This window comes from Marmota monax, unplaced genomic scaffold (genome assembly GCF_021218885.2).
Source record: "Marmota monax isolate L192 unplaced genomic scaffold, Marmota_monax_Labrador192_F-V1.1 WCK01_AAM20220418_F8-fsc00030, whole genome shotgun sequence".
In the NCBI taxonomy this organism is placed as follows: domain Eukaryota; kingdom Metazoa; phylum Chordata; class Mammalia; order Rodentia; family Sciuridae; genus Marmota; species Marmota monax.
This window is the reverse complement of record NW_026691988.1, coordinates 9947569-9975425: the sequence shown is the minus strand read 5'-3', so window position 1 is coordinate 9975425 and position 27857 is coordinate 9947569. Positions and strand designations below refer to the sequence as shown.

At 41.2% G+C, this 27857-nt stretch overlaps 1 protein-coding gene across 4 annotated transcripts in view; it reads left to right on the top strand.

Annotated features, from left to right (window-relative positions):
• Window positions 1-27037, top strand: part of Nhsl1 (NHS like 1) — a 126681-nt gene extending 99644 nt beyond the window's left edge. For 3 of the 4 annotated variants that reach the window (XM_046450292.2, XM_058581553.1, XM_046450309.2), the window contains exons 4-8: window positions 8053-8242; window positions 12681-12812; window positions 16871-20143; window positions 20685-20820; window positions 25062-27037. In XM_046450292.2, coding sequence (XP_046306248.1) covers window positions 8053-8242; window positions 12681-12812; window positions 16871-20143; window positions 20685-20820; window positions 25062-25797 — 4467 coding nt within the window. In that variant the 3' untranslated portion in view covers window positions 25798-27037. The remainder of the gene's footprint in view (window positions 1-8052; window positions 8243-12680; window positions 12813-16870; window positions 20144-20684; window positions 20821-25061) is intronic. The other variant, XM_046450299.2, reaches the window with a different exon arrangement.
• Window positions 27038-27857: the final 820 nt, after the last annotated feature.

Sequence of the window (27857 nt, the reverse complement as noted above, 5' to 3'; positions counted from 1 at the left end):
AGTGCTTGCTGTGAGACGATAGAGAATTTCTCCAGCGGCCCTTGTGGGGTGACAGTTGACGGTGTGCTCACCGATTCTGGGAAACAGTCACAGAGGCCCCATTGTCTTAGGGAAAGGATGTCAGTCATGAGTTACTCAACCTTTGTGAAAAATTCACCCCTAAAGAGATGGAATTTTGGCAAATAAATGGTTGGCTTTGATGGTAGTGACAGAAAACTGAATTTTTTTCTTTTCTATTTCCTGTTATTCTTTGAACTGGCACCTCAGGGTCTGTTTTAGGCTTCGTTGAAGGAAAGTATTTTATCTGAAGGCAGAATTTGAAGAAGAGGGCGGTAGCCTTGCTGCCGTAACTATAGGCAGGGAAGGTTTATGTTGCTGAGAACACAGGTTGGGGCAGCTTCCCAACTGTTGGAGCTGCTGGTGGCTTTGTCCCCCATGGAGCTTCAGGTTCCTCACCTGTGAAGAGACAGAAACCACATGTTGTGGTTGACTCAGGACAGCCCGGGTTTGCAGCTGCCATCCTGTGTAATTATTAATAGCACCCCCTTTCCCTCTCAAAGGTGTTGGGTCTTGATAATAAATTACATGGCCACCTCTCCTACCTTGGTGGGGAATTAAGAGGTTGAAGTGAATTAATGTTTGTAAAACCCCGTAGCCCACTGCCTGGCACATGGTCTGTGCTCAAATGACAATGATCAGTTATTAAACCACTTGACTTTTCAAATCAGACATCAATACACAATGTCTGTTTTGATGAAAATTTGGCCACTCTTCCAGTCATCCTGCCTTTTATTCCACCCACAAAGGGTTTCCTGCCTAAAGCAATGAATTTGAGAGATTTCAGCAGCTACTAAAAACTCTCTGATTGTTATGGCTTCACAGGTCATCTAATAGAACTCTACTCAGTGGTCAGACTGTTACTAACTTTCTAATAGTAGCAGAACACTTTAGAACATTTTCAAAGCTTTTCACAAATCACATTTCCTGTTGCACAAGAATCCCCTGTGAGATAGCTATGGTAGTGGTTGTTACTATTGTTTTAATGAACTGAACAATGAGGCTCAGAAATATGAAATCACTTTTGCAAAATCACATTGGTGGTAGCGGCAGGAAGGGAGGGTAGCATGTGGGGCCTCTTGGATTTGTATTTCTTTCCATTGCACCATGTTAATTAAATCAAAGGCAAGATTAATGAACTACTCAAGTGCTTCTCATTTATTATACCTGCTTTTGTCATGTCTCATTCCATCTTTGATCTAGCTGGCATTCATTCATTTTTTATCTATGACTTCCCCCCACAAAAAAAAAAAAGATGGGTGCTGCTGAGTCTCAGGATACAGACAGTCCTGGCCTGGGTAGTTTATAGTCTAGAAATGCTGGTTCTAAAATCATCATTTGTTACTGAGTCTAAGTGAATAGTTTCAGGACACAGGTATCAACGCTGGCTGTTGTGCTCACTGCTCTACAATTTATGGCACCTTATTACTCTGTACCATTGCAGGTGAGAATGAGAAAATTGGGGTTTTTCACTCCGGGGCCTTTGTGCACACACACCAAGGAGGGTATCTCCAATGACTTCATGTGGTTTCTCTTGGACACGTGCCAGTATGCTGTAAACAGACTCTTCATATCTGCCTTCTCTTCTGGCTGGGAGATCTTTTGAGCTCTGTGCTTCTAATATTGAACTGAACACCTGGCACATGGGAAGACTCAGGAGCCAGAGAATATGCTCAGTGCCCAGCTGCTGTGCAGGGGAGCTTTGATTATGCCCATAACATGGATGAGGAAATGGCATGTTGGAGATTAGATCCCTTGCTTAAGATCGTATGGTTTTTAAAATATTAAAAGAAGTCTTCTCTTTTACAACAGCTTTATTATGATGTAATTTACATAAGTAAGCTATACATACCTAAAGTGTACAACTTAATAAATTTTGACATGAGACTGTCACCACAATTAAGGTAGTGAACCATCCATCACCCCCAAAGCAAAAAGAGGATTCAAATCCAGATCTATGACTCCAGAGCCCATGGTTTCCATCTGTTATAGATATATAGGGGAATAGAGCCCTTTTCTCCAGCCCTCTCCTCCTGACAGTCTAATGGGAAAATTTGAATTGTTGAGAAAACACGAAGGAAAAGAATGGATAAACAAACGTGGTACAAGACAGAACGTACACCCAGTGAAGTGAATGAATTATTGACTCTCACAACATCAAAAACACCTCAGAGAGAATGCTACTAATTTTTTAAATCTAAAAACAAATGTCTATCATTGAGACATTCATACACTCAAACACACATACATATGTAACAAGTGGTAAAGAAGTCATGAACACAAAATTTGAGCTAGTGATCATCTCTGGAGAATCGAAGACACAGGATCTGGGAGGGGCATGCAGGTTAACACAGGTATTAGCAATATTTCAGGCTGTGGGTTGGATAGTGAGTTCTTGAATATTTATTATTATATATATGTGTGTCTATTATACATATAATTTGCCTAAGTTTCTATATTGTATGAACAATCATATTCCGATTAAGTATTATTGTTATTGTGAGGAAAAGTCACTAATACGGGATAGTTCAAAATCTAAAATGTTTATATTCAGTATACACCAAGAGAGTTTAGAGCTCTTGACAAAGCATCTAGGTTTGTAGATGGGGAAAGAAGAAAATTGCATGTTGGAGAATAGATCCCTTGCTTAATATCGTATGGTTTTTAAAATATTAAAAGAAGTCTTCTCTTTTACAACAGTTTTATTATGATGTAATTTACATAAGATATATATATATATATATAAAATCAAAGAACTTCAACTAATAAAGGATTAGTTGAAGTTCTTTGATAATGTGCATGTGGAAGTCCCCCATTGACCATCCTGGAGTTGCTGGCTGTGCTGTGTCTGTCCTTCTTTGTGGATCCCATTTCTGCCACCCACACTTGTTCTGTTGTTATTGGCAGTAAGGGGAATAATGAACACAAGAAGAACAGAATTAAGTTAGGGTCTCATGCCTAAATATACTGAGAGTAGAAACCAAAAAACATTGTAGAAGTTTTGGCAAATTATGAAACTCTCTAGGATCTTGAAAATCAACAGTCAACACAAGAGAAATTTAATACTGGGAAGAAAAACAACAAAGACTAGGTGTCTTCCAAAAAGAACTAGAATATAGTTTGGCGTCTTAAATAATGTGCAATATAATTTCTTCTGTTCTTCATTTACTTTCATGTAATAACTGCTAAATAAATGCTAGTTTTAGCTCTGATTATGTTTTGGTTTTCTAATTTTTAAAAGCAGAGCAAGTTTAAAAAAAAAAAATCTGGCTAATCTATGCTTCACAATTAAGCCTACTTTTGTGTCAGTTGGTTGTTCTGCCAAAGAAGCCACATTTCAGGCCCCACTGGCCATCTGGTGGGAGTTTGTCTGATTTCCAGGCAGAACCTCGTGGTCTCTGAAATACAGGTCTTGTGGCATCCAAAAGCCAGAAGAGTACTGCTGGTGTTGCCAGTGCAGCCCTTTGTAAATTTGACACAAGGAATTGTGGTTTCTTGGGTTCCATTTGTGACTGTCCATTCCTTCCAAGACCAGGGTATGGCACATTGATAAGCATTATTGACCCATTTTTAGATCTAAAAACTGCATTTAAATTCAGAAAGCAAGGCAGTGTCAAACTTAATATATTTTTAAAAAGAATAAGAAAAAAATGGAGTCACCCTGTGTTGAGGGATTCATTAGCATGAAGCACATGAACACTGCTTGGGTCATTCTGTTCTCTACGCCAGGAGATGGAGTTGCTCAAAATATGCAGCTGGTAGATGGGGTCGGGAGAATGGCACTACTGCTGTTTACTCCATCTGCTCTGCCACACTGCTGCCCTTTATAGATTTTTTTTTAAAGGTTCTGTTCCTATTTGGAGCTGTAAAAGGAGGTTTTCTTTATAGACCAGAGGACCTGGTCATTTATTTTAAATATGGCCAGGTAGTTGTTGGACACTGTCTCACAGCAGAGATTTGGGGGCCAGATCTGGGTTCTAATGTTAGCTTCCCACTTGTGAACTTTCCACACGTGAAGTGACCTTTCCTTCTCTGAGCTCCTGCTTCTTTCTTGATCAGACAAGGCCAATAACTACAATTCAGGACAGGGCTTAGAGCAGTTACTGAATTTTCAAAGCTAAAATTCTGAAGCACATTTCTATGAAATTCTGATTTAAAGCCTCATGAAACTAACAGTCTCTTGGGAGATACAAATAGGATAAATAAAATAAATGTGTGCTAATGATATGTATTGAAGAGAAAAAAAAATAGGGAAGGGGAACATAAAATATTGGGAAGAAATTGAAATTGAATACACAAGTCCCCCTCAACAAGAACGGGCTTTTGAGTAAACACCTGAAGAAAAAGAAGTAGCATGCTACCTGGGTAGATATCTAAGGGAATAACATTTCAGGTTAGTGTGTGGCGGGAGGCAAGTGAAAGGCCCTGAAGCAGGAATGTACATGGGATATACAAGGAACAACAAGGAGGGTGGTGGGGGTCGAGTAGGAGGCATAGTAGGAGATGTGGTCAGAGAGAGAACAGTGGGTCAGTTGGTAGATCAGGTATGGTCTCGTAGATCATAGAAAAGACTTTGGAGGGTTTGAACAGAGGAGCAAAATGATCTTACATCTGACTTACATTGCTCAAAGACTCTAAGTGCTATGTTGAGACTAGATGTTTGGAAGGGAAGGAATGAGAGGGGGTGGTCAACACAGCGGAGTATGGAGACCAGATAAGAGGCCAGTATTCCAGAGCACTCCCACGTTGTACTAGTCATCTTTCCATCACTATAACAAATATATGATATGATCTATCATATGTATCACATGTCTTATAAAAGAAAGTGGGTTGGTTTTTTTTTTTTTTTTTTTAGCTCATAGTTTTGGAGGTTTTAGTTCATGGCTGGTTGGCCCCATTGCTTTTGGGCCTGTGTTGATGCAGGAAGCCAGTGGTAGGTAAAGCCACTTACTTCATAGGCAGTGAGCGAAAAATAAAGAAAACAGGAAGGAGCTGGAATGCCCTTTGAGGACACCTGCCTCCCAGTGACCTAAAACCCCCCACAAGACCCTTCCTCCTAAACGTCCCGCCAGCTCCCCATTGCACGAGGCTGGAGAGCGAGCCTCCAGCATTGGGCCTTTGGAGGCCACTCAGGATGTGAACCATAGCGGTGTCCATCTTACTGGAGTTAGTGTGTTATATTCTGCCATTAAGACACAGCAGGTTTCCCCTGCGCCCCTCTCATATTTGTAAACTGCAGGAGGAATGGGAGCAGTATCGTTCTGACAGCCACCCACCCTGGCTTCATCCTGGGCAGATGGTGGTACTATAGAACAACCGCATTTGAGTCCTGCTTCTCTGATAAGTTTTCTTGCAAGAGAAGGGAGTACTTTTTAAAATGGATTCTCTCTGTCAGTTGTCATAGTGAAGCAATCCCTGGTGATTGTCCCCTGGCAACCCATACTACAGGAAAGTGCTGTTTCATTGTGAAAGTTATCAATTCTGACACATTATCAGCCAACAGAAAGGAAAGTAGGTTAGTAGGGCTGCTGAGCACCAAACAGCAGTGTTCCCCGCCCCTCCTGGGTGAATGGCGTCACTTGGAAAAGGAGCCCTTGCTGCAGGCCGTTGCTACTCTGTTCATCAGCCTGGAGCTTTGCTTTTCCTTCTAGAATTTTTTGGTTGGGACTTGCTTCCTACTGCCTTCAGAATTTATGCTATTTTTCAAGGTTGCCTTTAAAGTCATTTCTATGTACATTTATTAGAAAATTAGAGACTGACTAGATTGAAAATTCTTACTAGATTGAGAGTCAACCTCAGAGATATGTGACTTTATAAACTTCCATAAAATTCTCAAATAAAATAATCTTAATTTGTGTGTGTGTGTGTGTATTTTACAGGTAGAGAATATGTATTATTAGTCAAACTTAATAAGAGTCAGAACTATAAAAAGGTTGAAGTTATCGATTTCTATCAGAGAGCTTAACTGGTGCCTCAAAATTCTCTTTGATTATCTTACAAGTTGTGTGAGTTATTACCATTTTAACCAGAATCTGATCAGGCATGCATGGATAGGGTGCAATTTAATGTCATAAAAAGACATCAGTGGCTGGACACAGTGGCACACACCTATAATTCCAGTGGCTCAGGAGACTGAGGCAGGAGAATGGGGAGTTCAAAGCCAGCCTCAGCAAAAGTGAGGTACTATGCAACTCAGTGAGATCCTGTCTCTAAATAAAATACAAAATATGGCTGGGGATGTAATTCGGTGGTCGAGTGCCCCTGAGTTCAATCCCCGGTACCAAAAAAAAAAGACATCAGTGACATATGCACAGTTTATAAATTGAGTATATTTGTCACTTTAATTACAAACATAATTTCACAATTTCCCTAGGTGGAAAAGAAACTACATAATCATTTTATGTGCTTTATATATTAAAAATATCAAGCAAAAAATAGATTGAGCTATCAGATGTTTTTATTTCCACAGTGCTTTATCATTGTTACCCTCTCTGTTCTAGAAGGGGTACTTGTCAATGTCTGGATTTTGCTTTTCAAAGTGATAACACTTCAACCTTCATCAGCTCATTGAAGTCCTCAGAATACCTCTGTGGATGAAGAAGATAAATAGTGTCACCCCAGTTTACAGCAAAGGAAACAGTTTTGGAACAGGATTTTTTGGATTCTTGGTCTAGGGCCCTACCTCTGTAATATTTGTCAAATTTGTGGTGCTCTATTAGTAGTAAAGTAAATGCAGATATTTTGCATCAAGATAAATTCAGAAACAATAGGTAGTGATGACATTTGTGTTTGAGATTTCTGATTGATGCATTTTTGCATATTTCTTTCCTATATCTTCTTAGAAACCTACATTAAATCCAGAAGACATCAAAATGTGCCTTTTAAAGGTCAATAAATCTTCACAAACCTGAATCACAAAAGAAAACAGCATATTCCTCTTATAGAAAGTTCAAGTACAGGCCGAACACAGCTGTGGTATTAGAAGGCTGAGAGCAACTACCCTCATCTGGAGTGGGTGGCTGGGAGTGGTGTAGACTGATCTGTGTGCTGGTTACATTGAAGTTCCCTTTGGGAAGCTTCTCTGGCTTTTTATTCTTCCGTAAAATTGTATTTAAATACCGTATTTTCATAAGTGGTAGTTCAGTTTGAGTGTCTTAAATTGAAGAACAGTTCGTATACATTTATTGTATATCATAAACTGCCATTTCCCCACAAAAGTCAATTACCTTTTTTGTTGTTTCTAAGCACTTTGCATTTATTCTGAGTTCATCTTGTCACAGAATCAGCTGCCCACCAGCCACGTCAAAGTCCTTCATAAAATGCTTGCCAACACAACTCTCTTGCTTACACTTTCTAAGGTGCTGTGGGAAGAAGGGCTCTTGAGTGAGGATGTTAATCTGTATCAAAACAGACACTGCTAGAAATGCTTTTGTGGAATTCTGATAAGGCTCAGAAGGAGGGCTTTCGTCAGCTTCTTCTAATTCAACAATTTCACACTGATTTTTTTCCCCCAGGGGGAAAAAAAAATGGTTTCAGAAGAGCTCACAGAGTTGAACAACAATAGCTCTATCATTTTTTAAATGTTCTTTGAGGTCAGAGCGTAAAGGAAATAAGATTGAGGCTAGAAATTACTCTGAGCAAATCTAAATTTTCATGCAAATGGACACTAATGGCTGCAGCCCTGATGTTCTCTAGGCTTCTGAGCTTTCTGTCCACAGCAAAAACCGGGGAAACTGGAAGAACATAAAGGATTTTGTGGATCAGCAATACCCTCTGCAGTCCTCACAATTTATAGGCCAGGGCCAGGGTGAATCATATACATTATGGGTCTTGTTCAAGAGGATGCAGTTTTCTTGCAAATCATTGCTTCTGTGAAATGTGCTCAGTTCTTTGGCTTTCTTTAAATCAGTCTAATTTTTCAAAATAAAACATATTATTTAAAAAAAACATTCCTGCCAGCTTTTTACACGTTGTGATTTCTTGTTTTCTCTGCAGTGTTCTCTTTCTTCATCAGAAGAAAGACTTATTGGCATCAGAAGACCTAAAACGCCAACCTCAGGTGACTACTCTGACCTTAACACTCAGACCAACTGGACCAAGTCGCTGCCACTGCCAACACCAGAAGAGAAGATGCGCCAGCAAGCCCAAACGGTCCAGGCTGACGTGGTGCCTATTAACGTAACTGGTACGCCTTGCCTGGTAGACAGATTGAGAAAGTCCTTGGGAGAATGTCTGTGGATTTTTGTTGGTTATGTGCTTCTTAGCATTTCACTTTTATACCAAAGGGAATAGCTGTGGTCTAACTTCAGCTCTTCATCAGATGAAGGGAATACTAAAACTACATATGTGTGTGCATGCAAAATATCTGTTGTCTGTTAGATCAGATGACTTTGTCACCAGAGGTTGGTGTCAAAGAAGTCGATGGTTCAACCTTTCATCTAAAACATGGCTTTTTAAATTGTATGGCTTTTTATTAAGATTTCGGTTACATAGGAACATCTTCTCAATGTGGTCCTGGTTGAGAAAGAAAATAGATATTCCCTCCTATTCCCTTCTGAAGGGTTACTTTAAGTAATATTTGTAGAAGTGAAGAAATAATTATTTTGTGATGTTTCTGGTAGATTTTCTTGTTACCTTCTTGTTTCCTTAAGTAAAAAAGGGGAAAAATTCTTGAAATAAAAATATCAAATGAATCAGTAACTATAACATATTCTAAAAGATTTCACTGTGGTGATAAAATTATATTCTAATTTTTATAATTTGAATTACATAATCTTCAAGTAAAAATGCATTGCTTCTGAATAAACGGTTTTTATAGTATGTTACATTAGCTTGGGATGTGAATATTAATTGCTAAATCAGAAACTATGGAATATTGTACTGAGCCATTAATCATTTCTGATAATTAAGGTGATAAATAATGAGGGACATCAAACTTAAAGATAATCTTTCACAAATTTTCTGTAGCTACAGGGGGAATTGGTCAGTGGTTTGGGGAAGATATAAAATCCAAAAGAGGAATGGTAAGAGTTAATAGGAATGGAGCATGCTTAACTTACACAGGCCCTGGGTATAATTCCTAGCACCAACCCCCACCCGAAGTGTGTTCTGTAGAAATAGATGAACAGCAGTCCTAGCAGGAGTCATTGGTAATCAGTCCACACAAAGCATGGCCTATAGACCCTAAAAAAATTAGGTGATAAATGGATAATTTTTCATTAAAAAGGAGTTTGAAAACCCATAACTCTTTGATATTTTCTGAGGCTACTACTTTTAGGAAACCTTTTGCCATGGCTTGGTGAGCTTATAGGGACTGATAACGTTTTGATAATTTTTGAAGCTTTAAAAAAAAACATTGCAGGATATTCCAAAATTACATTCAAAACTCTTATTTTTAATTCCATGGAAATTTAATTAAAATGCATGAATGATTTTTGATTCCATATCCATTTTTCACACTTGTACCTTAAAGAAACAGCATGTCTTACTCCATTTTCTGTGTAAACAGCATTGTTGATCTTCATGATGTGTTTCTCCTTCACCTAGCTCATACCTTTCAAAGATTATTTTTATAAGTAGTTTTGTTGCAGAATGAAATAACAATGGATAGTGTTCACTGCTTGATGAAATACAGGGACACATATTTCTATTAGAAAAAGAATGACATTATTTGATTGATTAAATGCAGCAGAAATGCAATTATAGATGATTAAATGTCTCAAATAATATTATGAGATAAGAAGACTGTTCAATGAAATATGATAATTCTTAATAGAATTAGGATGAAATGCATTATCTTGAGATTAGGGGATTTTAAAATAGAGTAACTAGCATTCCAGGAATAAAGAATTATTTGCAATGAAATAAATTTTCACAACAGAAGATGGTGTCACATCTTTGAGTTTTAATTCTCTCCTGCTTGATGACTAAATGTACATGAATTACATTGCATTTAAAAGAAGACCTTTAAGTGCCACCTAGGAAAGGTGAATGATAGTTCAAAAAAAAAAAGAGCAATATAAGTTATGTCAAAATATAATTTGTTTTTAACTGAGTCATGGACATTTACAGAAATGATAAAATTAAATATAATAATTACATACTTACTGATCTAGTTTCTGTATCTGTGTGTTCGCATACACACCTATATTTCTGAAAGGACTTGTTTCTGGTCTAAAAAGCAATAAAATTTCAAAATTTCACTTTGGTTGAACTGATACAGTTTATACAGTTCCCTGTTGTGTAAATTATATATTTCTAAAGTCCTAGAAGATTTCTGAGGTAAATATGAAGCTTCTTGAAAGGAATCATGTGCTCATTAATTTGAGTGAGGATTGATCTCTAGTCTGATTTTCAGTAAGACTCAGCAGGAAAAAAAATGGCATAAACAACATAAATATATTGTTTCAAATCCAGAGCTAAGCCCACCAGACCTAGAGGTATAGAACATCAGCACAGTGGAATGCTGGCTTGAAATGTGATTTAATCCCTTTTAGTTTCTATCCTATGGGGACCTGACCTGTTCTAAAAATTGAAGAGAAAAAAATATTTAAGATTAAAAAGAATATATATGTATGTGTGTGTGTGTATCACACACACATACATGCATACATACTGGCAAGTAATTTAAAATAACATATATATATTCATTCCATAATCTGCCATGTGGGATAACAACTCTTCTACATGGAAGATAAGTAGAGTGAGTGAATATACTTAAATGATTTACAAACTGCCTTGGTTCCTAATGCTGCCTAAGTTTATTTCTAAATACAAACCATGAATAATCAAATGCCATTTTTCAATGAAAGGGAGTGATTCAATTCAATAGATGTTTATTGAATAACTACTTTGTGCCAGGCATTAGGTCATAGGGGCTGGTAAAGTATGACTCATGGTCTCTACTCTCAAGAAATGTGTAGTCCAGCAGGTGAGATCATCTTTTTAGGTCACCATTCAAGGTGGAGAGTAAATGCCTTTAATGGTGTATGTTGTAGATGATTATCCTCATATGGTTTCTTCATTTCCTTGAAGCTTGGGTGGTTTTACCTTTTGTTTTTGTCTTAGAAGTAAAACCGGAGACTAACTGCAACTTTCTGTTAATGTTTTGTCCATTCTTAATGTCTGGGTACAAGGGATTTCTTCTTCTGCCGCAGAGAACTAATGAACCACTGAAGTCATGACTGGCTCCTTTTAAGCCTCATTTGTGCTATTGCATATAAATGACCCATTTATCACAACGGTGGTACCTTCTGGTGTTTCAGGCTCTTCTCTCAATCATTTCTGTTTTTCTCCATTCAGAACAAAGTTGCAAGAATTTGCAAGTTTGCCAGCGTTTGTTTAAGTCTGTTGAAATATGTTTTGATCGTTCAGATCTTTTATTCTGTTTTGATTACATAGTGCACAATTTATTACTATCCAGACAGAAGTTATGTCGTCCACAGCATACCATTACGAATGTGTTTCAGTATTGCTAAAAAGAGTGACTCTTTTTATACTTGTGCATAAGAATGATAGAAATATGTGATTGTGTGTAAATATGTATTTTTAAAAAATCTCCTTTTGAGGAGAATAACCATGTAAAAAGGTCAGTGCTATAAACTGGCAAGTAGTTTAAAATAGACCAGTCAGTAACCGAACTTTTACAAATTTTATTACTTGATGGTTTCCTGTGGTGTGTTAATTACACCAGCTTATACAGAAAGGAGTCTTGTGGATGTGGCATTCCAGGTTTGATTGTCTAAGTTAAGGTTAACCTTCAACAGTGATCATAAGCAGTTCAGCTTTGACAACAGCGGTGCTAATGGGTCTCAGTACTTTATCATTATAAGGCTTTTCACTTTTTATTACAATTGTATCTCACACCGGAGCATTCCTACAGCCTCTCCAAATTGTCAGCCTCCTTGATCCAAGAAAAAAGCTCTGACTCTTGATTATTTGTGTCATCACAAAAGATGAGACATTATATTGGTCTCTGCTGGATGACCAGATGAATAAAGCATATTTATTGCCATTACCAAATATATGCTGATGTAGAGAGTGATGTTGGTAGCCAGGCACAGTGGCCCATGCCTGTAATCCCAATGGCTCAGGAGGCTAAGGCAGGAGGATTGTGGGTTCAAAGCTAGCCTCAGCAACAGCACGATGCTAAGCAACTCAGTGAGACCCTGTCTCTAAATAAAATATAAAAATGGACTGGGGATATGGCTCAGTGGTTGAGTGCCCCTGAGTTCAATCCCCAGTACCCTGCCTCCCATAAAAAAAAAAAAAAAGAGTGATGTGGGTGGCCAGAGGAATCCAAAATATTCATTTTTTTTAAAATGATACAGAATCACTCTTTCAGTGTGTTCTAACGAACTCATATTTGCTACTCTGGCTCATTTGAAGATGAGATCAACGTGTGTCCTTTGGGAAGGACATACACCCAGAAATTGGAAAACAGCCTTATGATGATAATGTGCTTCCCCTCCTTTTTCGCCCTTCAGCATTCATCATCGTATGACTGGCTAACATCATTATTAATCCCTTCTTATCATTTTACAACCAGCTTCTGGAAAGAAAGTGCATGGTGTCAGCTTGCTTGAAAATAACATTGCTTTGCTTGTTCTACTGCTCTGCATTAGGGGAGAATTTCGATCGCCAGGCCAGCCTTCGGCGGTCTCTAATTTACACAGACACTCTGGTAAGACGACCGAAGAAAGTCAAAAGGAGAAAGACTATTACAGGAGTCCCAGACAACATTCAGAAGGAGCTAGGTATGGCTCATAGAACTGCATTCCATTGCCCTCCTCGCTGCTCGACGTTACTCAGCTAACCTTGTGTGGTGCTGGTCAAATCCATATGTTCTAATGGCCAGATTCTTCCCTCGTGAGGCACCAGGTGCAAATCTTACAGATGATTTACTGCATTTTGGGGACAAGATAGCAGGGAAGAGCTTTTGTGTAAACGTAAGTAGGATGATAGAAATTGGGTTTGCCGTCATCTCTAGGCATCTTGAACACTGATTATTTCCATATTTACACTGACTGTTCATGTAGATCTTAAGTTCTTAAGAACCAAAACCTCATTCTTGGACTTCACCTTACGAGGGTGGATTTCAGTACTTTCACTGACGTGCTGGTGGCATTTTTTTCACGAGAGGCAGCAATATGAGATAGTCGTAAATGTCATTATGACAGAAAATAGTTGTTGGGTGTCAGGTACCTTTGTTACTATCAATGGAACTCATAGCTCTTTTGTTCAGTATTTTGCAACCTATGATCAAACCAATGGGGGCTGGTAGAAAAAGTCGTTTCATTCACTGTTGGCTTACCTGATGTCCTTGTGCTTGTCTTTTTATGCCCTTTGGATAATCCTTTCATTCTCTTCTCTGTAATAGATTCCTCTCCCTGTCCTTTAACAAGGCCCTGCAGGAATGTCCGCAGGGGCAGTTTAGCTTAGCTCCTAGGTCAGGAGCAGGACTCCAGCACTAGACTTCTTCAGTTGGAATTTTGACTCTGCCAGTTGTTCTCTGGGTGAGATTACGTCACCCCTCTGAGTCTACTTCCTCATCCCACAAATGGGGTAGTGATATGACTGGGTGTACTTTATGGGGTTAGTTGAGGACTAAGTAAAATTCTCCATGTGATGGCACTTGGTTCCTGGGATTACTATTAATGTAGTAGCCACTGTTGTCGTTATGGAGAACATAATGCTACCTATCTTGAAATTTGCCTCTTCCTCTTTCTCCAATCTGTGGGTTATGACCTCATAGTTCCTTTGCCTTATATTATTTACTTTGATTTACTATTAAAGATTATACTCTGGAAACTCAGAATCATGGTTTCTGAAATTGCTTACTAGTCTTTTGGTCAAAATGAGCTTATCTGAACAATAGTGATATTTCTATTGCAGTACTTTGAGGTCACATTTGGCTTCCAGTGCCACAAACGTTTTCCCCCATCACCCCTGCTTAATGCCTGGGAGTGGGGAGAGCACGCTCCTCTTTACCTGGCATTTTCTCTTTTACTTCCATTGACTGCAATACCTATTCTGCGCCTTCTAGAGTATAGCAACATTAGGACAAGAATAGCAATGTTTTGCCTCTGCTATAGGTAGCTCCTGAGGCGCACTTGGGTGTGCAGGAGCTTGTCCCGTTCCATAACAGAAGGGTTTGGTAGAAACGAAGGCAGGGCTGCTACTGAGCCCAAGGAATTTGAGAAGTCTGTCTTTGGTTCGTGCAGCATGCTGCTCCTGTGCTACCTGAGTCCTCCAGGCACCTTCTCCAAACTTATGCCTCAATGTCACCTGTGATTTCTCCTTCTCAACACTTAGCTGTGGATTATTCTTTCAGACTCTTTCTTCTTGAGACAGCTAACACATTTGAGATCTGTACTGGTATGCTCAGCAGGTGTTTAATAGGCTAATTCCTCATCATACTCAGGTAATGTACTTTAGCTGGTCTTTTTAGGAGATGTGCCTTAACCCAAAGGAGTGACTTTAAGGACAAACAGGACTTTTATAAGATAACAAGGTTAATGTTTTGAGGTAAGCTGTTTTTTAAGTGGATTTCCATTTGGGATAAGTAGGTGCTGGATGACTTTGTGTAAAAAGTGGAAGAATAAGATGTGCATACACATAAGTACATATGATGTATGTACCGTGGCTATGACATGTGATATGAAGCCTGGAACCTAACAGTTACAAACTTTCATCACTTTGAACTCACAGTGTGAGTCAGTAACTCAGTTGCCACTTGGATCTTACTACAGTGACCTGTCCAGCTAGGGAAATCTTAGCTTCTATAATTTTAATATTTCTTAAATTGATGATTGGGTCCCTGAAACCTATGTTCATTTCTCTTCTGCATGTGACAAGGAACCACCACTAATGGTGGAGGAAAGAAAATAGCTTTCCCTGCATCATTTGGGTTGTGACTGTTGCTAGACATGAGACAGAGTCATTGCACAGCCAATGACATGGCCTGAATGACAGTTGGAGCCACTGAGAGAACTCTATCTAAGCTAGAGCTAGTTTTTTTTTTTAATAGACAATTAGTGACTCTAATTTCTAATAGATAGATTAATTGAAGGACTGATAGATGGAATGAGGGAAAGTAACATTTGAATAGAGTTTAATTAAGCAAAAATATTGGTTTATATTTTTGCCCCATCTTTTTGAGACCTCTAGTTTACCTTGCCATGTCTCCCAGCGTTCTGGACTTATGAGAACTGTGGTTTGCAAGTCTGTACTACTTACCTAATGATTATCAGAAACAGACACTTTATTGTTTCTTTTAAATTGGTCTTCAATTTAAAGTATGGCTAGATAAATTAGACAAAAAACGAAATGATTCTCTAAAGGAAAAGCATTCAATTGGGAAAGATACCTTGCTCTCCACACTGCCCAGGTATCAGGGATTGGATTAAATAATAATAATAATAATAATCATAATAATAATAATAATAATAATAATAATAAATAACCATACAAGGATGCTTCCTTGAATTACAGTGATTTATTTGCTTAGAAATATGTAGTTTTTACTTCAGAATCCATAAATACTGGACTCTGGATAGTAGCCAGCATACAGCACTTTAAAAATCCAAGTATGATCTTGAATATTTACTTCCAAGTTTTATCTGAGGATTAATTTGTTGCCTTTCATTTAAATGAATCAGACAAAATTTTGAATTTTTTTCCTGACTCTTAAAACTACACAGAAATCAATCTGAATATTGTGCTACAAGGTTTGATTTTCTAGAATCAGAGAGGATCATTTTGTTCGTATATAATTATGTTTGGCTATGTCCCCACATATATTTCTTACTGAATGAAGACAAACAACATAGAGCCATGGTTTTGCTACTATTTTTAAAGATTTAATTTGTTCTAAGAATTGATTTCATTTTCTCAGTACACTTCGAGTAAGTTCTTGGCTTCACAATTTTTTTTTTTTTTTTTAAGCTCTGTTCTTTTCTGGGTGGCTTGACATCTGTGCATCTACACTGAACAATTTTTCATGTCCGCTTCCTTCTCTTTCTGCATGATTATTTCCTTCTATTTAACATACTACTCTCTGGTTGTAAGACTCCAAGAAATGAATAATCCTGATTTGAGGAAATGCTCACTGGATCAGTTCCTGCTGCTCTCTCTGCACCAAAACACAACAGATTGCTATTGAATTTTGAATGTCACCAACAGACAGATGATAATGGCTTAAGATGGATAATGAAATGTTTGAAACACAGATGGGCCTGTACATCAATTTTCATTGTCTTAGGATTTCCTCCTGACATAAAGAATCAGATGTAATTAACACAATTTTATACCAATATCCCTCATAAATGGTGTGTCTGTGGCCCTGTTGTTCCACGAGTACACTCATCTATTGGGGGGAAAGAGGGTCATGACTAGATAGTTCTGGGTCACTGCTGGGCCATCCCCTGGTGGGGGAAAGGGCGCATTGAAGTCTTTACTGAAAGATATTTGAAAAGTACAGACTCCACAGAGCACTCAGCAAGCAGCCTTGGTCTCAAAGGGAGTGTCTGAGAATTCCACATGCAGCTCTCCAACTCTAAGGGGAGGACTTGAAGTACAAGTTAAAGAGAAAATAAATGTATGAAGTTGATAATAAGGGTTTTTATTTTAGAAGATATCCGGAACTATTTAAATTCAGTTAGGTCCCTACAGGAGGAAAAAAAAAAAAAAGAACTAAATTGGGGGGGGGGGGACCTTTTCTAATTACAACAGAGTCAGAAGGGGCTGAGGGTACAGATGACAACCTGTAGATTCCTATTTTCAGGTAACGAGCCTCTTTCTGCTTTCTCTCCAGCATTGGGCACTGGCCAAGATGATGTTGGTGGCCACTCAGTGTACACCCCAGACCACTACTCCACGCTAGGAAGGCTTGATAGCTGCCGGTCTGCTGGGCCGCGCTCAGAAACCAGGGACTCCAGCTGTCAGACTGAGGACATGAAAGTTGTACCTCCTTCCATGAGAAGAATCAGGGCGTATAAGGGGCTTGGCATTGCTGCCCAGATGAGCCACTTCTCAGGCTCCTCGGGCAACATGTCTGTGCTGAGTGACTCGGCGGGTATTGTGGGCCCTTCCCGTCTGAACAACGATGCTGGCTTCCACAGTCTTCCACGTTCTGCAGCCAGAGTGAACGCTCACTCCCTGGAGTCAAGACTGGGTGCCCTGGGCCCTACAGAAGACATGGAGGGCACTTTCCGCTACCAGAGGGCTCACTTACAAGGAGATGAAAACTTAGGACATTTAGGAGGTGCCTCCAGGACAGGGCCACTTTTGAGGCCCAAATCCCAGGAGCTGAGGCACTTTGAGAGTGAAAACATAACCAGCCCAGCATGTGTGGTTTCTCCTCATGCGACCTACTCTACCAGCATCATCCCAAATGCCACGCTCTTGTCCTCTTCAGAGGTCATTGTTATTCACACTGCTCAGAGTGCAGGGCAGCTGGACAGTAAAATGACTGGCTCATCCTCATACTCCAAGATGAAATCCAGAGACCACCTCGTCTCTAGACACGCTGTGAAAGAGGATCATCAGGCCCCTAGTCACCACTGGCGTGAGGGACATCCTTCCATGGCCTTAGATAATCATTCTCCTGGTGCTACCACACTGTTGTCCCTCTGTGATTCAGAGGTTTCACTAAATGCCCCAGCAGATAGGGAGAATGGGTCCCGAGCCATGCCCTATAATTATAGAAACAGCCTGAGCTTCCCGGGTCACCCCCAGGATGTGCATGGGAAGAGTGAATCTAGTTATTCAGGGGAGAGAGGGCATGGCAGCTCAGAGCCTTGGGAATACAAAACCTCTGACAACGGGCGGGCATCTCCACTGAAGCCACATTTGGCCACTCCTGGTTACTCCACCCCCACAAGTAACATGAGTAGCTGCAGTTTAGACCAAACATCCATCAAAGAGGATGCCAGGTCCTTGTATTCAGAAGATCACGTCGGCTACTCCACATCCATACACGGTGACCCTGGACGTGGGTCTGGGAATCTGTGCGGTAGCAGCGATGGCTTTGGGAATCCCAGGCACAGCGTGGTCAATGTTTTCGATGGAAAGTCTCAGAAAAGCCAAGGGGACCGGCCACATTACCATGATAAAACATTTTCTAGAAACATCTCTTTGAAGAAAGCAAAGAAACCTCCCCTGCCACCCTCCCGGACGGACTCTCTCCGCAGGATCCCGAAGAAGACCCAGACTAATGGGCAGGTGCTCAACGAGAGCCTCATTGCCACACTTCAGCACTCGCTGCAGCTGAGCCTCCCAGGCAAGGGCAGCAGCTCACCCTCACAGAGCCCCTGCAGTGACTTGGAGGAGCCCTGGCTGCCTCGTTCCCGGAGCCAGAGCACAGTCAGCGCTGGCAGCAGCATGACCTCTGCCACCAACCCCAATGTCTACTCCCTGTGCGGGGTCACACCCTCACAGAGCGACACAAGCAGTGTCAAGTCAGAGTACACAGACCCTTGGGGCTACTACATCGACTACACAGGCATGCAAGAAGACCCGGGGAACCCAGCAGGGGGCTGTTCAGCCAGCAGCGGGGCACCAACTGGAAACGGGCCAGTCCACCACATCCAAGAGGGGTCCAGGGCCACAATGCCCCAAGTGCCTGGTGGTCCAGTCAAACCAAAGATCACATCACCGGAGAAGTCACAGAGAGTCACTTCTCCGTCCAGTGGGTATTCCAGCCAGTCGAATACACCCACAGCACTCACCCCTGTGCCTGTGTTTTTAAAATCAGCGTCACCAGCAAATGGGAAGGTGAAGGCCAAGCCCAAGGTACCAGAAAGAAAATCCTCGCTGATTTCTTCTGTGTCCGTGTCCTCATCGTCCACTTCTCTCTCCTCTAATACTTCTACTGAAGGAAGTGGCACTGTGAAGAAGTCAGACTCAGCAGGGTCCTCGGCCCTTGCTCCTCCTCCTCCTCCTCCTCCTCTTCCTCCTCTTCCAGCTCCATATCCTGCTGACAAGTCCCCTGTTCTTCCTCCCCCTCCTCCTTCAGCAGATTGCTCCCAGGGCTCTCCTCTGCCTCACTCTCCTCAGTTCCCCCCTCCACCCCCAGAAGCTCTCACCCCCTTCGGCTGCCCCCCCGACGGGTGCCTCCCCCCTCCCCGCTTCCCTCAAGACTCTTTGGCTTCCTTGCCATTGCCTCCACCTTTCATATCCAGCTCGGACCCCCCACCTGCTCCACCGCTTGACCCCAAATTCATGAAAGACACCAGGCCTTCTTTCAAAAGCTCTGGCCAGCTGGGGTCCTCCCAGGAGTCCTTGAGGCGGCCTTCAAACAAGGAAGAGAACAGCAGACCACCGCTGCCCCTGATCACCACGGAAGCACTACAGATGGTGCAGTTGAGGCCCGTGAGAAAGAACTCGGGCACCGAGGTAGCTCTGTTGTCTGAACCAGTGGCTCAGGAACAACGAGCTCCAACTGCTCCACAGTATCACTTAAAGCCATCTGCTTTCCTGAAATCCCGAAATAGCATAAATGAAATGGAGAGTGAAAGCCAGCCTGCCTCTGTGACAAGCTTGCTTCCAACGCCTGCCAAGAACCCAAGTCAGGGTGACCATGACAGTGCAGCGGAGCATGGCAGCCCTCTGAGCCTTAGGCATGGGGCTCCAAGTCCTGGGCTGGGCACTGAGGAAGCAGAGGTTCTGCCTGGCCCCAGCACTGCCCCTCTCCCAGACTCTTCACCCAGCAGGAAGCCACCTCCCATCTCCAAGAAACCCAAACTGTTCCTGGTGGTGCCACCTCCACAGAGAGATTTCGCTGCAGAACCCTCTGAGAACAGGAGGGAAGTCTTCCGAAACTCCATCCGGGCAGAGGAGGTTTCTGTGCACAGCAGAGAGGCAAAAGAGAGTTCTGCAGCCCCAGCCGGTTCTCATGCTACGGACCCCAGCAGCTCAGTTCTGGAGGGAGGAGCTGCAGGATCCCTGTATCCCAGCAGAGTGGAAGCCAATGTCCCCATGGTACAGCCTGATGCCTTACCAGCCCCCACGCAGGAAGAGCCAGCCGTGAACAGTGTGGATGGTGGGGGCAATGCGGAGAGCTGCCTCTCTGAACAGGAGGGAGAAGGTAAGTCTGGCTTCCCTTGCTGTGCACCTCTGATCATCTACCTGCAGCTAAGCCAAATAGGGCTACTGAATGCTCTCATGTGGAACCCGGGTAGACCAGATAAGATTTATGGTAAAGCAGTGGGTGGGCTTCTTAAACATTAAATTACCAACTTTTCATTTTATGAAATATTTTTAAAACTCAGGTCTAATGTAAGAGCTTGTAGAATGATATAAAATAGGGAGGTGGGGGTGGTCTGCAGCAGGCTAGGTATGAAATAACACTGAGTAATCTCCCTTCTGAAGAGCTGCAAAGAAATGTTCTAACAAAATTTAAGAGCAATTGAGTACAAGTTCTGTAACAGAAAAGAATGAGTTCTGGCTGTCAGGCTGGTGTCATTTCCCCCATCTTTGTAAAATCACAAACTATAGAGCCCGCTGCATTCCCTGTGGTTCTTAGATTGTCAGGAGTGGCAGGGAAGCAGCATATTTCAGAGCTTGGCGAAGGACTGAAATTCTAGTCACTGTGCATCTTGTGTCGCCTGCGTGTGTGTTTCTCTCAGCTGGGGCACTGGAGACCAATGCTGCCGGCTCCTCCTCAGAAGCCTGCGACTTCCTCCTTAAGGGGGATGGGAGTGACGAGGTGATGACCCCCACCAGACCCAGGACCACAGAAGACCTTTTTGCAGCTATTCACAGGTATCACAACTCCTTCCTTAATTCTCTTTATAATTCCTTCTTTCCAAATGGTTCCTCTACTTTGTTTTCTTGATGCTTCTCCCGCCATCCAGTCTCAGCTCATTGACTTTATTATTGATTTTTTAGTGCGTTTCTTTCTGTGCCTTTATTTCCTCTGACTCCAATTTCTGTTTTACTCTGTTCACTGATTCTGACAATGATATTGGGAACAGAGTCTTAATATGATGATTTCTGGTAGACACTGCTCTGTGACAAAAGACAATGTGTCAGTCATATGACAGTGTATTTACAAGAATCAGATTAAAGCAGCTGGTGATCCAGGTCAGGTGAGATACGCTGTGGCATTGGACTTAGGAGGCACAGACGAGCTCTACAGAGCTCCCTTCGTAAGGGTGTTTAGTTTATTATTATGTTTTTCCATTTTACAGAAAAACCATAATTTTATGGTATAGTTTCTTTGGTCCTTAAATGTTTCAATAAGAGTACATCTCTTTTTAAGCAGGAGCAAAGGAAGTAAATTTGCTTGTTACCATATGCCACTAGTGCCATCTACTGGCATTGGAAATTGTTGAGTTAAAAAAGTATAGGTTCATTTTTTCAAAATAAACTGCCAAAACTATTAGTTTTTCATATGCGGTCACCTTAAGAGTAAATGCGATTGAGCACTAACATTTCATTTGCTGCATCATTTTTCTGGTTATAGCTGAGTGGTCCCATAATAATGTCATTATAAAAATTGATAAGATTATTCATGTGCAAGTATTTTAGGCCATAATGATACATAAAGCTTTTGCTTCCTTCTAGACTTCGTTATCAGAGACTTTCAGATTTTTTGGGTAACCATTATGAATGCCCTTATGCTGTCAAGACCTCTTTTTCCCCCTGATCCAAGGTCCTTTTTTTTCCTCCTGAAATAAAGCATGCATAAAATCCTTTGATTCTGTACATAAACAACCATGTCAACACTGTCCTTGAATTCTTGGAATTTAGCTGAAAAAAAAAAAAAAAAAAAAAAACTGTTACATGACATGCAAAGAATGGTGCTGTCCTTACCTGGAACTCCTTATACAAATATAAACATGTAACCTGGGAGAAGCCAAGCTGGCAAATTGAGGAATATGTGAAGATTATGGTTTTTGCCTCCCAGCCTAAATAGTGGTGTAATAGACCCTGAAGACTGCCCCCTGCAACATTTTCCAACTGGCTTCTTGATCTCATTAGAAATGAAAAAGTAGCTAGTTATCCAACTACTTCTCAAAACAGGGAAATGAAAAATGTTGCATCTTTTTAAGCCAATTTAGTGGCATTTCTAGAAGTTTACACAGATGTTTCTAACTTTAACCATGCTAGACACATAATAAGCACTCAATAAATATTTTCTGAATTAAACGAGACCAATTGGAATTTAACTGTCAGGAAATTCTTCCAAGACTCAAAGTCTTTCATTTAGTATGGAATGTATTGAGTTGCTAAATATATAGTAATATATATTTATAATAGCAAGCCCCAAGGATGTGTGTTGCCTGGTTGCTCTGTGTACTAAATACTTAGTCTCAAGGAAACCCAACTGTTGTGGAGCCAAATGACTGCATGCTTTTCCTAAAAATATGCCAAAGGTCTCTTCTACATTTTATTTTGGCAACCTTCAGAAGGAACTGAAAATTTTGTGGTTTCTCTTACTAGACAGTTACATCTACTACAGATGTAGAAATTGGCCAGTCTGTATCATTCTCTGTACACATGAGAGAAGTAAAGTCCAAGTAGCCTTAGGAATGAATTCTGAAAAGAAAGCAAGGACACACATGGATTTCTGTTGTAGTATTAATACTGTGTTAGCAGATGTTATCTGAAGTCTGTGATATTTAGGGCTTTTTTTTTTTTTTCATGTCCTTCAGCACCTAAATTCATAATTTAAAATAAAGGCTATCTAAATTGAAACACAGCTTTCAAATGTTATAATGCAAATTAATTCATTTCAGATTTAAAGCCAGATGGAAAGTGTAGAATGCCAGTTGAGGTGTGAAGTTTTTATATTTATTGAAGTAATTAGCTTTTAAGACAGTGTTAACTGTTTGAGTACTTCTTACAGACATCTTTAAAATTCATACCTACCTAGGTATACATAAGTATGTGTATATACGCAAATAATCCATTTGTTCAAATTGAATTCTGATTTTAAGGGGCAACTGCTCTTGAGGACCAACAAAGCTTTTCTAAAATCCCATCTTCTTTTTAAATTCTAAATCTACACTAAATTCTAAATCTACACTACGGCCATATCTTTTATCAAGCATAGTTGCAGCTTATTTTATGTACCTCAGGACACCTTCACCATCTGAAAGCCAAACAAGAAATTACACCACAGACCAATACCTAAAGGACTGAGATGAGCAAAGCTGCTTCAGGGGACAAGCAGTGCTGGTTGTGGGGCCATGTGCTATAAGTGGAACGAAACTCCTTCAAGTCCCAGCTGTCCCAAGCAGCTGTGAGCTTTCACCCTCTAGACCTCAGCTACCTTCTCTACAACCCAAAGTGGTTGGACTATCTAAATTCTTCTCTTCTTCTACAATTCTGAGATGTGCTTATTTCTGTGCTGTCATGGGTCATTCACTTAGACCAGGCCACTGTTCTTGTTGATTGCTGAGCAGGACCATTGAACCAAGGTACCATAGGCACTCGTGTTCTATCAGTTCTGGCCACCCTCATACCCTTGTCTTGGGTCTTTATCACTTCCTGTCCTCCACTTTGGTAGCTTCTTTTCAGCCCAAAGTGGGAGACAACCCTTGGAACACCAAAGTGTCCTAAGTAGCCAACAGGGGCCCAACCTTCCCTCTGCCTTACTACATAGGCCATATAAAAAATAAAGCTGGACTGGTGGCAGGAAAGAAGAACTCATTTTCCTATATGGCACTCAAAGCTTTGTTAAGCACATCTCTCACCCTGACACTGATGGCTATTATAGCATTGATCTTTATTAAGGAAGAATGAGCTATACACTATTATTTCCTCTTTTCAGATAGATAACAAAATAGAAAATCTAACTTGACCAAGGTCACACAACAAGAAAATCTTTAGAGGTGGGATTTAACCTTGGCTGTGTGACCCCAGAGGTTCTTTACCTCATCTCATCCAGCAAACATCCCCTAAGTACAGGGACTGAGGTGCAGCAGGAATGGGTATCTTGCCCCAGCTTACAAGCTAGAAGATTGGTAGTTTTTTGATTCACTTCTTAATCTGTGTGTGCCGTTACCATATTCTCAAACTTTACCTGCTACCTGAGCTAGAATTTAGTAGCAGGAGAAAATAAATACCCATGTCTTTATTTTATTAACTGTGTCAAGATTCCTTATAGCAAGTTTACCCACAGTTAGCTGAAGAGACGTCACACACTGAGTAACTATCTATGAAGAACCATCAAGGGGCACTTGGTCCATCTGCCACATTCTGTTTCCCAGCACTACTGTGCACATTGAATGGAAGATTTTTAGAGACCCAAAGCAAGACCTTCACACAGAAAACCTTATACTTCCTTTGATCAGCCTCTCCTCTTGCACACATTGCCCCATCCCTCTTATTTTCTATCTGATCAGTGTGAGGTTTTCTAAAGTCATGAAAGTCTGTGGCACAGTTGGCTTTTTTTGTTTTCTGGAAAACTAGATTTCTAGAGGTTGACACACAATCCTGTAAGAGCAGAGGGAAATGAATTTTATGTCAAACTCTAGAATGACAGAAAGTATCATTTTTTTACCCCCTAGAGTTGTTCTAAAATGTGGGTCATGTCTTAGTTTAGAGGATATTATGGGGACCACTCATCTGTTAGGCCTGTTCAGGCACAAGCACCCACCAAGACAAGCAGGAGTAGAGAGCAGGGTAAGCAGAAGTTCATTTGGGATCAGCCCAGTCTAGGGGCATTGGCTGAAAAATGGCAATTACTGAAAATTGGAAATGGACCTGTGCGTGTTAGGTAATTGGATACCTGAGTTCTGTTTCCCACGAGAGTGGAGAGTGGCCACAGTTGATGATCATCATGGGCCATTATGGAATAATTCTCATAGGAATAATAATAATTCTCATAGGAATGCAGCAAACATCCCCCCCCCCCAAGGGTGTTGAAGTTTCCCATAGTTAAAATACTTTTTTTTTTTAAAGCAAATCTTAAGTAACTGAAGGTGTGCTTAGAGCGTCAGGGTGACTGTGGCAGAGAGTACTGAGAAATGACCTTTATCTCAATGTTATCTCAGATCCAAAAGGAAAGTCCTTGGCCGTAAAGATTCGGAGGACGATCACTCCCGAAACCATTCTCCCTCCCCGCCAGTGACACCCACGGGCGCTACCCCCAGCCTGGCCTCTCCGAAGCAAGTGGGGTCGATTCAGAGAAGCGTGCGGAAGAGCAGCACCAGCAGCGACAACTTCAAAGCTCTGCTGCTGAAAAAGGGGAGTCGCTCCGACACCAGCGCCCGCATGTCGGCGGCAGAGATGCTCAAGAACACAGACCCGCGGTTCCAGAGGTCCAGGTCCGAGCCTGCGCCAGACACCCCCGAGAGCCCATCAAGCTGCTCCCCCAGCAAGAACAGAAGGGCCCAGGAGGAGTGGGCCAAGAACGAAGGCTTGATGCCGCGGAGTCTGTCCTTTTCCGGGCCCAGGTACGGCCGCAGCCGCACGCCCCCCTCTGCGGCCAGCAGCAGGTATGGGGTGCGGAACCGCATCCAGAGCAGCCCCATGACCGTCATCTCTGAGGGCGAAGGGGAGCCCGTGGAGCCTGCGGACAACAGGGCTCACCAGGCTCTGGACAGCACGAAGGCATGTTCCCTGGACGGACTGGCCGGCGAAGAGATGGAGGAGGGCAGCCTGCTGTGCGACGAGGGGCCTGTCACCTCCATGCAACCACGGGCTCCCGGGCGCACCAACGGGGTAGCCAGGACAGAGGACAGGGATCCCCCAGAGCAATGTGGGGGCACTGGGAGGGAGGAGAGTTAGGACTAGATTGGGCCGCTCCCGGGTGATGGGGGAGAGAGCCATGCACCGCTCTAGGGAGCCTGAGGGGCCCTTCCCTGGCTTACTGCTTCCCACTCAGCGTGGGTGCTGTGGGCCCCAAAGCTGCGGGTCCCTTAGGATTCACTGGCCACTTGCTGTTGTGGCTTCAAAGCAAGTAGAAGCTTAAACTTCTGAAAGTGCTTCCTGGGGAAGATTTGTTTTTTTTCCCCCAAAAAAATGCTGGGTGTGTGTGTGTGTGTGTGCATTTTGAACACTTTTTAACAAATACACACTCACACACAATACTGTACAGAAATAGAAAGTAAGTCAGAGTTAATAGGTAGAGTAATGGAGTCTTCTGGACTAGGTGGTGACTGCTTTCAAAGCATTATGCTTATGGAAATGAGTGAGTTCCCTAGGAAGGGAGAAATCATTACTTCTAAGAAAGAGGTGGTAGTTGGTTGGTTCTTAATGCAGAACACATGGATATTTATGCTCACCAAGGGGAGGCAGGGCTAGCCAGGAGCTGGTAAAGACTAAGCAACTAACTGGTTCAGGTACTTTTCTCTGGGGGGGAAGAAGGCTTTGTTTCTTTTTTGTAAAAATGGCAAAAACATGGAAAGTGGCAATGCTGAAACTTGGTGCCTGCTGCTGTGCAGCCACATACACACGACTTTTAGAGCCTGAGGTTTAGAAGTGTGGGCAGTTTTTAAGTGAATTCCCTCCTTGAGTAGCAGCTGAGTCCTTCTTGGAGAACTGAAGTGATAGTGGAGACTTAGAGGGAGGGAGAGAGGAGAAGTGAGGGCAGAGGAGAGGAGTAAGTGATACACTGATGGAATCTATTTCCTGCTTATTAAATAAAGTTATTTTTCAGAATTAAAGTTGAAAACTTGCACTACAGAACTGTGGGTGAAGCTGTTCCTTTTACAAGAGTTTTGTAACCAGAGTTTAAACTTCCATTTGGCCATTTCTATCACTTGAAATGTCAACATTTGCTAACTTTTGGATATATCCTTTTGGTTACACCAAAGAAAAAAATATTGCTATTTTTTTTTTCCTTGAATGCCTGCAGCATTATGTCCTAATTTAGAAAAGTTTACCAAAATTTATTATATATTATCTTACTTTGAAGAAAATGCTGGATAGCTCTTGTTAGTCAAATAAATTGATAAAAATTGGTAGGGTTTGGCTATTAATTAGCCCTGGGAAATGAGTTTTTAGATTAAAAAGATTTTTTGCATCATTTGGTTTGTGTGTTTTTATATTTGTTTATAAATAATTGAGTTGCTAACTACCTTCTAATTTTCTCCAATTAGAATTTCAACACTTTTAGATATGGGAGAAAGGTGTGTGAAGTATTTATTTTAATGTAATGTTCTTGCGACTCTCCTTCCCTCCTGACTTCCACATACTTGAAATGCAACATACAACAGTTTTGCCTTCTTATATAGGACGACAATACTGAGATTTTTGCTCTAAATCCAGTGCCGCTGTCAATTTCTTTTTCTTTTTTCTTTTTTGGTATGAAAATCTCATCTAAAAGTTGGACTGCACACATCAAATCATTCTAAGGTTTACAAAATAAAACCTTTGATACCCATCTTACACATGTCTTTGGGGCAAAAACAAACCTAATGAATTAAAGGCTCCTTTTCTTCTCTGAGGAATTAACACCTTCCTTTCACATAACCAGATATGGCATTTGGGCCTGAGTAAAAGGGATTTTTATCCTTTTGAGTAATTGTCTACTACATGGGGCACATGGATCTTTTCTTGTAAATTTTAGAAAAGAAGTGTTGACTTTTGAATATGAAATCTTCCCATAGCTCCCTGAAAAGGATTAGAATGTACATGGACAAAAAAATCTTGAGCTTAATATATAAATCATTTATTTGAAGGCAAAGTAAGCAACATCAAAACTAATTAAAAAACCATTTAAAATCCCCATTTTACAAGATACATATTAGGTTTTGAATTTGTTTTGAATAAAAATCATTGTGAAGTCAATATTTGAAACTTACTCCTTTTTGTTTATATGTGTATTTTTTGAATAAAGAGATAGG